The sequence below is a fragment of the Castanea sativa genome, chromosome 2 (genome assembly GCF_040712315.1).
Source record: "Castanea sativa cultivar Marrone di Chiusa Pesio chromosome 2, ASM4071231v1".
In the NCBI taxonomy this organism is placed as follows: domain Eukaryota; kingdom Viridiplantae; phylum Streptophyta; class Magnoliopsida; order Fagales; family Fagaceae; genus Castanea; species Castanea sativa.
In genome coordinates this window covers 1,586,583-1,599,317 of record NC_134014.1, presented here as the reverse complement: position 1 = coordinate 1,599,317, position 12,735 = coordinate 1,586,583, and the positions used below count along the sequence as shown (strand labels likewise).

Sequence of the window (12,735 nt, the reverse complement as noted above, 5' to 3'; positions counted from 1 at the left end):
GTACAAACATAGTCACAAAGGACTTTCCCCTCTCTTCTCTCTACATCTTTTATTTTCTTCATTTTATTTTAATAATTACTTTGAACCAGGTGACAACCTCAAGATTCAAAAGCATCAAAGCAAAACGCTTATGCGCCTCATTTCATGTTGTTTCTGGTACTGCAATAGCACCTCTAGGATTCAAACAAATAATAGTACATCATTGCAAATTAAAAATTTGCACGCGCAAATAAATTGTAGTAATAAGAGCAAGGTAAACAGTAGTGATGCACTGATGTATCAAGCATTTGGACCTCAGACACAGGCACAAGGCTTTTGTACTTTAGGAAGAGTTGCAGAGTGGCCTTATGCAATGCTGAGATACAGAAGGTTGGATTGAGTTTGACGCTATCTAAAATGATGTAATCATGTCATGTGTAGGCTTTAGCTGACCCATTAGTGGGAAAAACATTAATAAAATGAAATAGGTATAAGAAACCATTGGAATCCACAAAAAGGCAAAAATGCTTCCTATGCTTCTCTGTTGAAATGCATGAGAAGGAGTACGCATGCACTAACAAATTACAGCTTATTAACATAATACAGTTTTTTAAGGTATATTCAAAACAATAATGTCATTAAGCAAAAAAAATTTCACAACTTATTGAAGTAGCAAATTGTGATTAATACAACATCAGTTTGATATGAGACAATTACTGGAATCATTTTTATCATAAACCAATCACAACATGCCACCTCAGCAACTGTGAAAACAGTTTTGAAACTTGTTGGGTAATTAGCTTTATTTTAGTAGAAATAGTCCTATAGCCACTTTGGTTACTCTTTATCTGAATTTGGACGCTGTTATTGCTGCCTCCACTGTTGTGTTTATGGTATTAATGATTAAAGTAATTAATAGTAACATTTAGAACAAACAGCAAAAGACAAACGTGGAATAAGAAATCTTTCTTAAAGAGCAGTCTCTAAATCATGGCGTCTGATACTGCCAAAGCTGTGAATCTGTCTTGTTCTTTTCTAGTTTGTTATTCACCTCATGGTAAAAAGAAAAGCCAACAGCAGTGGGGATGGGAGACCATCAAGAAAACAACTTTTTCAGTAAAATCATTAACTACAATAGAGGGAACAAGAGGAATCAGATTTCTATCATCGACTTCATTTTCTTCTTTCTTTACAATTTGTTTCCATCAGTTTGGCAATGAGTATCCAAAAAACCTTTCTTTACTTCTGTTTGTATTTAAAACAAAAAATTTGGTATCCAAATGATTATTTTGACTATCTTTCACCTTCATTCAGTCATCATCTATTATCTATATAGTCCCTAGACAAATTAAAGAATGAAAAAATCGTCATCCACCCACTTGGCACTTCTTGATAGGCTGAGTTCATCCTGCAGAGCAAAAAAGATTTTGATCATAAGTACATGGACAAGTTATTTAGTGTTAAGTATAGAAGTAAGCACTAATTAACATATGTATATAGTACCTGATTATTATGCAGGACTGCAAATGCTCTTACGGAACTTCGTGATGCCAGAAAAGTAGGTGCTTGTTAATCAGATCAGTTAACAAAATTTATGCATAATACTGAAACTAGTGTGTTGTTAGCTAACAAGTTATGATGATCAAAGGTACAGTGTGTTGGGGATGGAAATTACAAAATTAACACCTGGTAAGAGAAAGTAAAGGTTAAATTAGACAAAGGAACTGAGAGCTACAGCAAAACCAAGAAAAGTAAATATAAAAAAAGGAGAGGGAGACCAACCTTTTTCGGTTTGTGAGCAACGGAATGTCTCCATCACTCTTCAAGGGTGATGAATTTTGTTTCAAAGTGATTCCCTCCTGCAACTGGGGACCAAATGGCTAGATAAGAACAGGAACAAGCAATATATATGCTGCTCATGAAAACACTCAAAGGATAAGGGAAAGAGAATGTAAATGTGAAAAACTTTCAGATTATGCAAAGCGCATTTTATGTTTTTCAACTAGATTTGCACATGGATTCACAAAATGCATGCACTAAGGGGACCAAAAGAGGCATGATTCAGTCCTTGGTGGGGTATTGTACTAAGTACATCCTCCATGCTTATAGCAAGAGGCTGGGAAGTAATGTCATCAAGGAGACTTGCCTACTTCCATATCTGTACTCCCAGCCACATATAATGCTTGAAAGGGAAAATAGAAATAAAAGAGAGGGGGGGAAGGAACTGAAGGTGGGGTATTCACCTGATTGACGGAAGATGCAAATTATAATTGATATGCAGAAATAATTGAAATTCTTCAAATGGTTATTGGCCTTAGTAATCACACAGTTATGGGAAAGAGCAAGGATCTGAAATAGTAAGAATATACTTCAATTAATCTCCTTGTCAGGTTAGCTTACATAATGTCAAGGCAACTAAGTAAGTAGTAAGTAGTAAGTAATGCATCCCAAGGCCAAATATCTACTCTAACATGCAAAATTGTCTGTGTACAGGCAGAGAGAGAGAGAGCTTACTCTAGTGCAGGTCAATGTGGATCTCAACTATTGTCCATTCCTTTAGAAAAAGTTAAGTTCAGTATATCCATGTGCATACGGCAGAAGCTCCTCCACCTCAATCCTGGAATCAGAACAACTCATGCTTTTCCTCAATCGGCTTTGGCTTGACTCAACCTCTGCCCAAAATATGCCATAAACCGGTCTATGATCTGAAAATCTAGATTCACCACGGACATAGGACAATTGATGGAGGCCTTCTCCATGCCACAAAATTCGATCACACCTTTAAACAAAAATAATTAAATCAGCACAAAAAGGTACTAAAATTATGAATGCAACAACACAAAGACCCTCACTACCTACATCCTATGCCCCATAATATGGTCTACAATCCATCTAACAAAGAAAAAAATATGTATCATTTTTATTAATCTCCACACTATGTCGATTATGCATTTAAGTTATTATTTCACATATTGTTGCCCATAAGATAGGACAGATGATCTTACCAGGCAGGTGTTCTGCGCTTCTCCTTTGGATGCATATCATCCCCTGCATATCTGTCTGAATTAGTTGAATACTTGTAAGTTGGGGGAAAATATATCTTCCCTTCATTCCATCCCTTAAAAACACGACCATTTCTTTGCTCTTTACGTAACTGTGAAGAGAAACATCAACAATTTAGATCGAACGTCTTCTTCATATAAGTAATAAATCTGAAAGTAAGCAATTGGAAACAGAGAGGATTTCAAGAGAGGAAACATGCCTGGTCATTCTCTAACAATGCCCTCCAATTTTGCATCTCAACAAGTGCCGTAGCAGAGCGGTAAGAGAGGGCAATGCGATAATTCAGATCCCCAAGCCATATAACTCGACTAGGTTGAAAAAAAAAAAAAAACAAAACAAAACAAATTTAGGAGATAGAAGGCAAGTTTTGTTGAACAATGATAATTACTAGTTTATGCAAGTATATGTGTGTACAAGGTCTATACAAATTGTTGTCATTCCTTAACTTTCAAGAGGTGGAATGAATTAGATGAAAAAAAAAAGAACAAAATTGGTATGTTTAAAATTAGAAATCCTATAAAATATATGATCAATTAATTTATATTCCAAGGATGTGAACAATTAGTTTTTTTTTTTTTTTCTTATTGTTTTCAGATCGCATGAATCTGCATTTACCCTAATCTCCCCTAAATTTCTGTTGCACTGCAAGTTATTAGAGTCCTATTTAATTGATGAACAATGTGCAAGGGTCTTACTCATGCTCAAGGATTGTTTCTGGGGACTTCTCATCGCCCGAGCCATGGACCCGTGGAAACCTTGTTTTCCTAATGATCTCCATAACATCAGAGTTCCTTCTTAGCTCATCACCCTCCTTCTGTCCTGAAGTCAAATGGCTACAGACGAAGCAAAAAGATGTTTGGTGTAAAGACATGCTGACCGAAATTGAACCCTGCAGATTCAAGCAGAACATTGCTCATTCTTTTAGTTAAATACATCTAAGAAAATTCTTTAAAAAAAAGGGGGATAAATATGGTAATGATCATTTTATTGAATAATATGGTACCTTATTTCCGAGGTAACCCATCAATCCTCTACCCACACAGGATACTTTCATGTTCCGAACATGGTCTCTCAATTCACTTCTCACCCAAACTGTGAGAAATATGCCAACCATTTGTTTGCTTGCAACTAAGCAGTACCTCGAACGTGTTGGCATTCTATATCCATCTTCATTTGCTGCATATCCACCATAGGACATTGGTGAATATAAGACAGTACTTGGTGAATCGCCCGGACCATTATCATCATCAGATGAACCCCATCTGGAATAGTCACTAGGCCTGGAATAGTCGCTTGGCCTAGAATAGTCACTTGGCCTATGCCCCCATCTGTGATTGGGATCATAATCACTAGGCCTGGAATAGTCGCTTGGCCTAGAATAGTCACTTGGCCTGTGGCCCCATCTGTAATTAGGATCGTAGTCACTAGGTCTGGAATAGTCGCTTGGCCTAGAATAGTCACTTGGCCTGTGACCCCATCTGTAATTAGGATCATAGTCACTAGGCCTATGGCCAAAGATTACTCTATCACAAACACTGAATCGTCGATCAAGTCGTGGTTGTGGAATTGAGGGGTCATTGTCCATTCTCCAGCTCTGTGTTGTCTGGAACGACCGGCGATGAAAGAAAGATGAGTTCTTCTGCCTAGTTGATCCCTCAAAATCTGCATTTATTTCTACAATTGGCTCAGGAATGGGAGATGGTGTATAGCATCCACTACCTCCACTGGTCCCAGGAAAATTATTTAGAGTCTTTCGAATGAGAGACAGCCATTTTTTGGCAGGGCCATTGTCTTCTGCTCCCAAAACATTACCAGCATTCAATGGAACAATTTCTTGAAAACTGAAACAGACAAAGAACAGAATGGCATATATAAGTAATGTGCCAATTTCAGAGTTTCCTTCCAAAGCAAAATGTGGAAATATAAGCCTTCCAAAACATACCCAAGAACATAAATGTCAGCAGGAGGTGAGGCATGAAGCAAGTCATCTAGATTCAAATTACTTGGTGGGGATCTTCCAGCCACATTCCAGGTAGCTACGAATAGGCTGAAACCAAATCAAAAAGAGAGAAGCTTTCATAATCAATACAATTACAAGTCAATACCATTTGTAAGAAGAGAAAGGAAAAAGAAGGAAGGGAAGGTTACCTATAGTTCTGCACATCTATAATCCGAGGGTGATCAAGATTCATTCTTGCTCGCCGGACCTGCTCTGTGTTCCGGCTAAATTTTTCTGCACATTATAGAGAGGACGACAAAAAATTAGGAAAAAAGATAACTTACTAAGATGTGTCAAAATCGTGTTCTAATCATACTAAACCTGTTTTGCTTTTTTTGGTTGTGCATGACTCCCTCTCTGAGAAGCTGCTAGTCCTATATTCCACATCACCTCCTGAAGAAGAAATCTTCGTTAATGCATCAATCATACTTTTAAAACAAAAAGGATATAAATTCCATAAAGAAAAATACAAAAACCAAGAATGTTTTAGAAGCAGCAAAAACAAACTTGATCAATTGAGTTAATTCATAATTTGGTTACTATGAAATTTTGGAAAAAAGAAATTTAGAATTTAGAATATGAGAATATTCAGTGCTTATGAAGTGAAACAGAATCCTCAATTATTTGGCCAAGTACATAGTATTTTGAGAAGTGAGAACCATGATAACATTTTACAATAAAGTTTAAAAAAAATACACATATCTGTTCCCTTCCTCAAAATCACATATTATTTGCTGATATTGAGGCTAAGATTTAACTCCCAAAGTTCTAACAATTACCAACCAAGTAAGAACCCAGAGAGAACAAAGATATCCACCTCCATAATTAACTTCATCCGCCTGAAAATCCTCTGTTTTGCTCTTGATATTGAACCACTTCCTGACCATTTTCTTTGACCATGAGAGCTTCACCAAACAACAAACAAAGAATCAGCTTGACAACTTCCAATAATTAAGAAAAGAGAGAAAGGAATTCAGAAATAATTCCATTATATAAATTTTTTTTCCCCCAAGAAGAGAATATCTTTTGTAGCAGAAGAAAGTAAAAAATAAAACCTTGCTTTTCTTGGAATTCCCATCTCTCATTGTTTCACTACCACTTCATACAGCTCTCCAAGTATATTCTCTTCTCTACTATTTCTGGATTTCAGGGTTTTGCTTAGAACCAACCAAAGATGTCAGAACATAAGGAATAGAAGTTAGAACCGCATTAGCCACTCCTCTCTTGTGTTTTTCTCTATACTGATGAGCTTTGCAACAAAAGAACAAGCTAGCTCAGTTCAACTTCGACTTCAACAACAACATAAATAAGTCTGTTGTATGTAACTCCCAAAAGCACCAAAACGGACTCTTGATGAGCTCAGCCTTAAAGAGACCAAAGAAAACAAAATGGGTTTTCTTGCTGTCCTCTATTGGTGCTATTAAATGCACTCTTTGAAAGCCTTTAAGACACAAAGAAGCAACAACCCAGGAAATATGAGAAAAAAAACCAACGACTGAGAAAGAGAGACAATGCTTTAATGCGTGGAAGTGAGATGAGATTCTGAAGTAGAACAAGACAATGCGGCAGAGAGAGAAAGAGAGAAAGTGTAAAGCTTTGGCCTTGAGCTTCCCTTTCTCTCTCTTTGAACAAAGAGCCTCGGTCTCAGTAACAACAGCAAAGTATCGAATTTGAACAGAATAAAGTGCATAATAAGAGAGAGAAAGAGAAAGACTTTGTCTTTGTTTTTGTGTTGTGTTGGTTTTGTTTGTTAATTTTATTGGTTTTACCACAAAGCACAAGACAAAGGGTCCAAAGCATGAAAGGGCAAACGGGCAGGCAGTTTTATAAGCTTTTACATTACTGATTGCAGAACAAAAAACTGAGTCGGGCAGCTTAGACAAAGGCTGCCCTTTCGGTCAGCAAAGTGAAGTGAAGGGGTACCCTATAGCTGTATCCCTTCTCCTTCTTCCCGTTTTGGTCTTCCATCAAAGCAAAAGCAGTACTTAAAGAAAGTAAAAAAGATAAAGAGAATGTATGTGTTGTAGACTAGACTAGTATAGTATGTAGTACTATATGACTCTAGTTTTATTTTTTATTTTGTTTCTTCTTCTTTTTTATATTTTGTTTCTTCTTTTGTTGGACAAGGAATGTTTGCAATTGAAGGTACAGTGTTCTAACTTAAACATTGACAATTCTGAACTTTGTCTTTCAAACTTTTTTTTTTTTCTTTCTTTTTAGGTTTTGTGAGGCTTTTACTTGTTAGGATTTTTTGGATTTTGCATTTTGGTGAGATTAAACTTTCCACAATATATCATATATGACAAATTTACAACTTTCTTTCATAATTTGTCGAGATTACAGTTCAAACAAGACCATCATTAACATCATTTTTATTATACACTAATCATAATTTATCAACTTAATAATTAAGAAAATAAAAAATTGTAAAGGTTTGTGAATCTCCTCCAAAAAAAAAAAACTTCATTTTTGTCATTTTTTAACCCCTTTGCCAAGTTTGGTTTTGTGGAGCAGTGTCTTCATGTCTGTTCCTACTGTAGGTTCGACTATTGGTGCAATGACATGGATTGTGGAAAATGTTTTTAAACTACTGTTAAGGTTGTTTGGCTCGATCTAGCTAGGATAGTGTCTTTGGAAAGAAGGACAAGTGTCCCAAGTTCAGTAAGTTGGGGGGCTCTTTCTGTTTATTGGGAAAAAAACAATATTTTGACCATTTTATGTATTAATGTTTTAGACCTTTAGTACTTTAGAAGTACCAACTTTGTGTCTTGGTGACTATTATTTTCCATAATTTAATTTTAATGTGAGGAGCTTCCTCACTTTTATGAGTTGAATATGTTATTTTGGTCACACAAAAATGAAAATTCATACTATTTTTAGTTTGATGTGCGGCCTCGCCGTCCGCCGCCCACGCTAGTATGGTGTCTCCTCGGGCATTCAACAAACCTTTGGCTTTTTTAATTAAAAACCCATTTCAATGCATAAAAAAGTTTGGGTTAAGCTCCATAGTTTGAAGCATTGACCAGCCTTAATATATAGTATATGAATATATGAGGCCGTCTGTTATATTTGGACTCATCCTAATCCTCATGATTGCTTTTGTGCCTTTAAAACATCTAATAGGGGCAAATTTTTTATATGTATATGTCTTTCAAAGGACAAAATATAGTGAGCTGACGGCGTAAAAATCCAAGCTGGGGTACCACACAAACACAATGGCACAAAAACTATTATGAATGGAAATCCTTAGCAACTTCATGATCCCCCACTAACCCAAGTGCACAGTAGTTTTATTTTGGTTTTTATAGCCTATTGGTCCCAATTTGAAATGATAAGGTCTTTTTTTTTTTTCTTTTTTAGTAAGTAATGAAGGTTTGTGTCATTCTCTTTTGTTTTCTTTTTGTTATAACCATTAAGATAAAAGAGTCAATTGTCCCTTTATAATATGCGGTGTCTTTTTTTTTCCCTCCATCTTGCAATATAAACCACATATGATATGAGCTCAAATTCTCTATAATTCAACTTTAAGTAAGGGTGTTTATAGGTAAGTCAAGTTTAAGTTTAGGTTAAACCCACCACTTGACCGGATCATTTTTAGAATGGGTATTTTTGGAACCGTTGCTGAGCGGCAAATTGGTCAAAATTGGCCCATGGATATGAGATATTCAAGATAACAACAATAAAAATAATAACAAAATCCTAGTTCCAAAATTTTTCAAGCAGCTAGTAATCCTTAACAAACTAGTTGTGGGTTCCAGTTCGCTCAACTAGTAAAATATCTAATGGTTGAATAAAAGATCTGAGGATTAATTCATACTTGCACCAAAAACCAATTGGTGTCTTGATTTAATGATAAAAAGCTATTATCAGAAGTGGACATCATAGATTGAAATTCTCTCTCAAAAAAAAAAAAAAAAATTAGCCAGCGGTGATCACATGTATTCTTTTTCCCCATTATATTTTATTTGAAGTCGTACTATATGTTATTTCTTTAATTGACATGTCATTTTTTACTAACTTTCTAATGTTATTTCTTGTCTTTCTTTACTTTTTTCGTTCCCTCAACTTAAATCAATTCATTCTTTCTTACCAGTACATTAGTCACTTTCCTCTTAACATGACCAAACCAACTCAAGCGACTCGTATGTTCATCAATAGGGGTCACTCCTATCTTTAAACGGATTTCCTCATTTCAAATCCTATCTTTTTGTGTATTTCCACTTATCTATGCTAATATTTTTCATTTTAGTTACACTCATTTATGAATATGTTACTTCTTAACGGCCCAACATTTAATACCATAAAAGCATAGTTGGTTTATAGTAGTCTTATAAATAAATAAAAATTCCCTTTAACTTAAGAAATATTCTACGATTACAATTTTTTTATGCGATTCTCCACTTCATCCACCTTGCTCTTATCCTATGATTCACATTTTCCTTTAGATATTAGAAACTCTCTCTCTTTAGTATCTCTTGACTATTGAGTCTTACTGACCCTTTATTTATGTTTCTACTTTTACTAAACTCACATTCCATATCCTATGCTTTAGTCTTACTTAATTGGAAGCTTTTAGTCAAATAACTTGGCATTGTTTAACTCATTTTCTAGTTTCATCCAACAAAAACTATATCATTTGTAAAAAGCATACACCAAAAGACAAATATGAACTTAGTAACAACAAAGGGGTGAGCATCTATTTGTGCTAGGTTGGGCACAAAGGTTGTCAAACAGATGATATGATGGTACTGAGCTAGGACTTATGAAAGTGGAAGAGCGAGAAATCTGCAACAGTGAAGGGATGAGAAGTGAGTGATGATAGGTCGGCGGCCGGTGAAAAGGCAATCAACGAATGAAAATAAGTTGGTGACAACGAGGGAGAGAGAGAGAAATTGGGGCAGAAAAATCTTGTCATATAAGTGGAGTCGAATAAACATAAGGTAAAAATCCTAATGTGCAATAAAAATGCTACACATTTCTATTGGGGATATAAATAACAATCGAGTTGTATGTTCAGGTGATTTTTTTTTTTTTTTTATAAAAACAACTTGAGACTCACATGAATATCCGATAACCCCTAATGGTCAGACTTGATTTCGAGAACCCATCCATAACCCTTCAAGTCAAATCAAGTTGGTCAAGTGGATCGATTATTCCGAATCTCAGAAAATCCCCTAACTCCAAGGCTCTTGAAATAATAGTTCCAGGCCAACATGCATAATTGATGAATCATTGGATAAGATTTGAGCAAAAAATCGATGAATCCTTTGAATGAAAACTCAGCCATGGTGAAGATATAATGCGCACATACATGCATATGGGTATATTCTCTAGAGCCATTGGGTTGAAATAGGATAAAAACTCAAATTATGGAGGACCGATTAAAATGCTTTTTTTCCTTGTCTATTTTGTAAACATGTATAATGAGTGGACTTCCATATTGTTCAAATCAAGGTAATCTAATCAGCAAAACATCAATTACCTTCATGAAATGGTAGGAGACAATATGCTTTTCCTTTTTGTATGAAATTTAGAACAACACAGCCACGTTTATGCTTCATCTAATGTGGGTCTTGGGGAATGATTTGAAGCAATAAGGTGAAAAAGAGAACATTGAATAATACAAAGAAACTTGTAAAGTGAAGAATTGTATCAAAGACTAAAGAGCAATGGGCCATGTTTGGTATTTGGATATCTAAAGAGCACAACAAGTGGCCCCACACACACAGCCCTACAACTTGAAATATACTTCATTTTTTTCTCTCTTTGACAAACCTTGATGCGGCATTTCATGAGTGGTATCTATGAGAAACCAATATTTTTGGATTCAATAAGGACATAATGGAAAGGGAAGTTTGGATGCGCATTTTCTTGAATTGTCATTCTAAGTTGGAGAGAGAAAGTTTGTCAGAAAAAAATGAAAATTTATTTCTCATTAATTTGGTTTCGTCGTATGCTAATTAATAAATAGTAATACAATTTTTAAGTGGAAAATATATATAAGAAAGGCCTTTCTTATAAAAGAATTTCACAGAATTTTCATACAAAATAATGTGGATATTTCCTATCATGACATCTTTAATACATGGTCCTATGCCTAAGTGAGATTTTTTTAATAGAATTTTATTTATATAACGATTGCTCAAAAAAAAAAATATATATATATATACACACACACAACTACACTAAAAGAGTAGTTTTTTTTTTTTTTTGAGATATTTTTAATAGAATTTTATTTATATTGTGGAGGCCCGATGACCGAATATTGGAAGCACCGCTGTAGCCTCCAATTGTTCCTCATGAAGGACCATTCATGGCCCGAGGAGTGAGGTGGTCCGAGGAGAGAGTGGGAAGTGACAGAGCGTCCTTAGGGGATATAAGAGGTGAAGGTGGGCGCCTTAAGAGATAAACAAGATATTGTGGGAGGTTTCTTGTAAGGTCTCGCTTACTCCTCCGCATCAAATGGCTGGCAACAGCTTTATCAACTGCATTAATGAGAAAGTAACCTAAATGGTATATCCACAGCTCAGGAATTCCTTCCGCCACCTTCACCAGAAGTCTAATGGGACAAGCGCCCTAAGGGGATTTAGGAGGATTGAGGATGGAGGGCCAAGATGCGAGAGGCCATGAAGTATATAAAGGAAAGAGACTCTCAGATAAAGGGGATCAAAAAAAGAATCAAGAAAAAGAGATCAGAGTTAGAACAGTAACTGAGAGAAAGAGAGTGAACAGTGTACGTAACAACCAAGAACATTGTCCTCGGGTAAGCTTGTAAAGATCCATCTATACATTTAAATCTAAGATTTTTGATTCCTCCTACTCTATTTATGTCCTCGAGCAAAACTCAAACTTATTCATCCCACTCTCTTTACAAATATTTATTGATTTGGGCCAGGTTGGGAACATCAATCTCATTATTCTAAGTAGGCTTGGGTAATCCAGATTTCATGCTCTTACATATATAAAGATTGCTTAAAAAAAGTTTTTTATACACCAAACTAAACCTTAATTTCAATAAGGAAACCAAAGAGCTATGTAGCTCAATAGAAAAAATTTTACATAAAATATTTTTTATAAAATTTTATTTATATAAACATTTCTGAAATAACATTTTGTATACAAACTATATGCTAAACCTTAATTTCAAAAAGAAAACTAAAAGACTTATAGCTCAATAAACACTTTTTAGTGTTTTTAATGGATACTGGTCACAATTTGCACTTAAATCCAATAGTAGAAAGGGTATAGGCCCAAAGAGCCCAATACAATAAATTTGTAGAGAGTGGGTTTTAAATCTAATTGTTTATGAGCTTAGTTAACAATGATAATGACTCAAGATCATAAAACAATATTGATGGACAAGTTTATATGATGAAAAATTGTCATCGGACTCAAACAGAAGAGCTAGTTCTTATACTTCTTTCTTCTTAAAGGAAGATTACAAAAATATCCAGTCTACAGTGTTTTCTTTCTTTCTCTCCGATCCCCTTTCCTGAATGTCTCATCCTCTTTTTATATCATCCTTCTTCCTCTCTACATCCTCCACTTATGGATTAGATTACTGGTTTTGATACTTGTCTCATCAGCCCCTTCTTGAAGCCTTTGGAGGTAGCTGTAAGGCTGAACACTGATGTTCAGCCATCATCTCCTCATTAATGCGGCCAGAGAGTTAGCTATAGAGCATTCATTATGGT

General features: G+C 35.3%; 1 protein-coding gene across 3 annotated transcripts; it reads right to left on the bottom strand.

Annotated features, from left to right (window-relative positions):
* Nucleotides 1–1,070: 1,070 nt before the first annotated feature.
* On the bottom strand, nt 1,071–6,671 carry LOC142623462 (type IV inositol polyphosphate 5-phosphatase 7-like). Of its 3 annotated transcripts, none has more exons than XM_075796882.1 (14): nt 6,097–6,671; nt 5,859–5,946; nt 5,363–5,434; nt 5,191–5,275; nt 4,985–5,089; nt 4,046–4,883; nt 3,738–3,931; nt 3,242–3,350; nt 2,985–3,133; nt 2,494–2,758; nt 2,223–2,328; nt 1,762–1,844; nt 1,483–1,665; nt 1,071–1,387 (listed from the first exon to the last, which is right to left on the bottom strand). In XM_075796882.1, the coding sequence occupies exons 1-10, from the start codon at nt 6,124–6,126 to the stop codon at nt 2,536–2,538; spliced, it is 1,893 nt and encodes a 630-aa protein (XP_075652997.1). In that variant the 5' UTR covers nt 6,127–6,671; the 3' UTR covers nt 1,071–1,387; nt 1,483–1,665; nt 1,762–1,844; nt 2,223–2,328; nt 2,494–2,535. The 3 variants fall into 3 exon arrangements, with proteins under 3 accessions (XP_075652997.1, XP_075652995.1, XP_075652996.1); XM_075796880.1 differs by having other exon boundaries at nt 5,825–5,946; nt 6,097–6,263; XM_075796881.1 differs by lacking the exon at nt 2,223–2,328 and having other exon boundaries at nt 5,825–5,946; nt 6,097–6,263.
* Nucleotides 6,672–12,735: the final 6,064 nt, after the last annotated feature.

Excerpts from the sequence above, each read along its gene's own strand:
- LOC142623462 (XM_075796880.1), bottom strand. The coding sequence starts at position 6,119 with ATGGGAATTCCAAGAAAAGCAAG. Across the intron at positions 5,435-5,824 it reads TCTCTCTGGGTTCTTACTTG|GAGGTGATGTGGAATATAGG; the intron begins GTTGGTAATTGT and ends TTTCTTCTTCAG. Across the intron at positions 4,884-4,984 it reads GCTGACATTTATGTTCTTGG|TTTTCAAGAAATTGTTCCAT; the intron begins GTATGTTTTGGA and ends TGTCTGTTTCAG.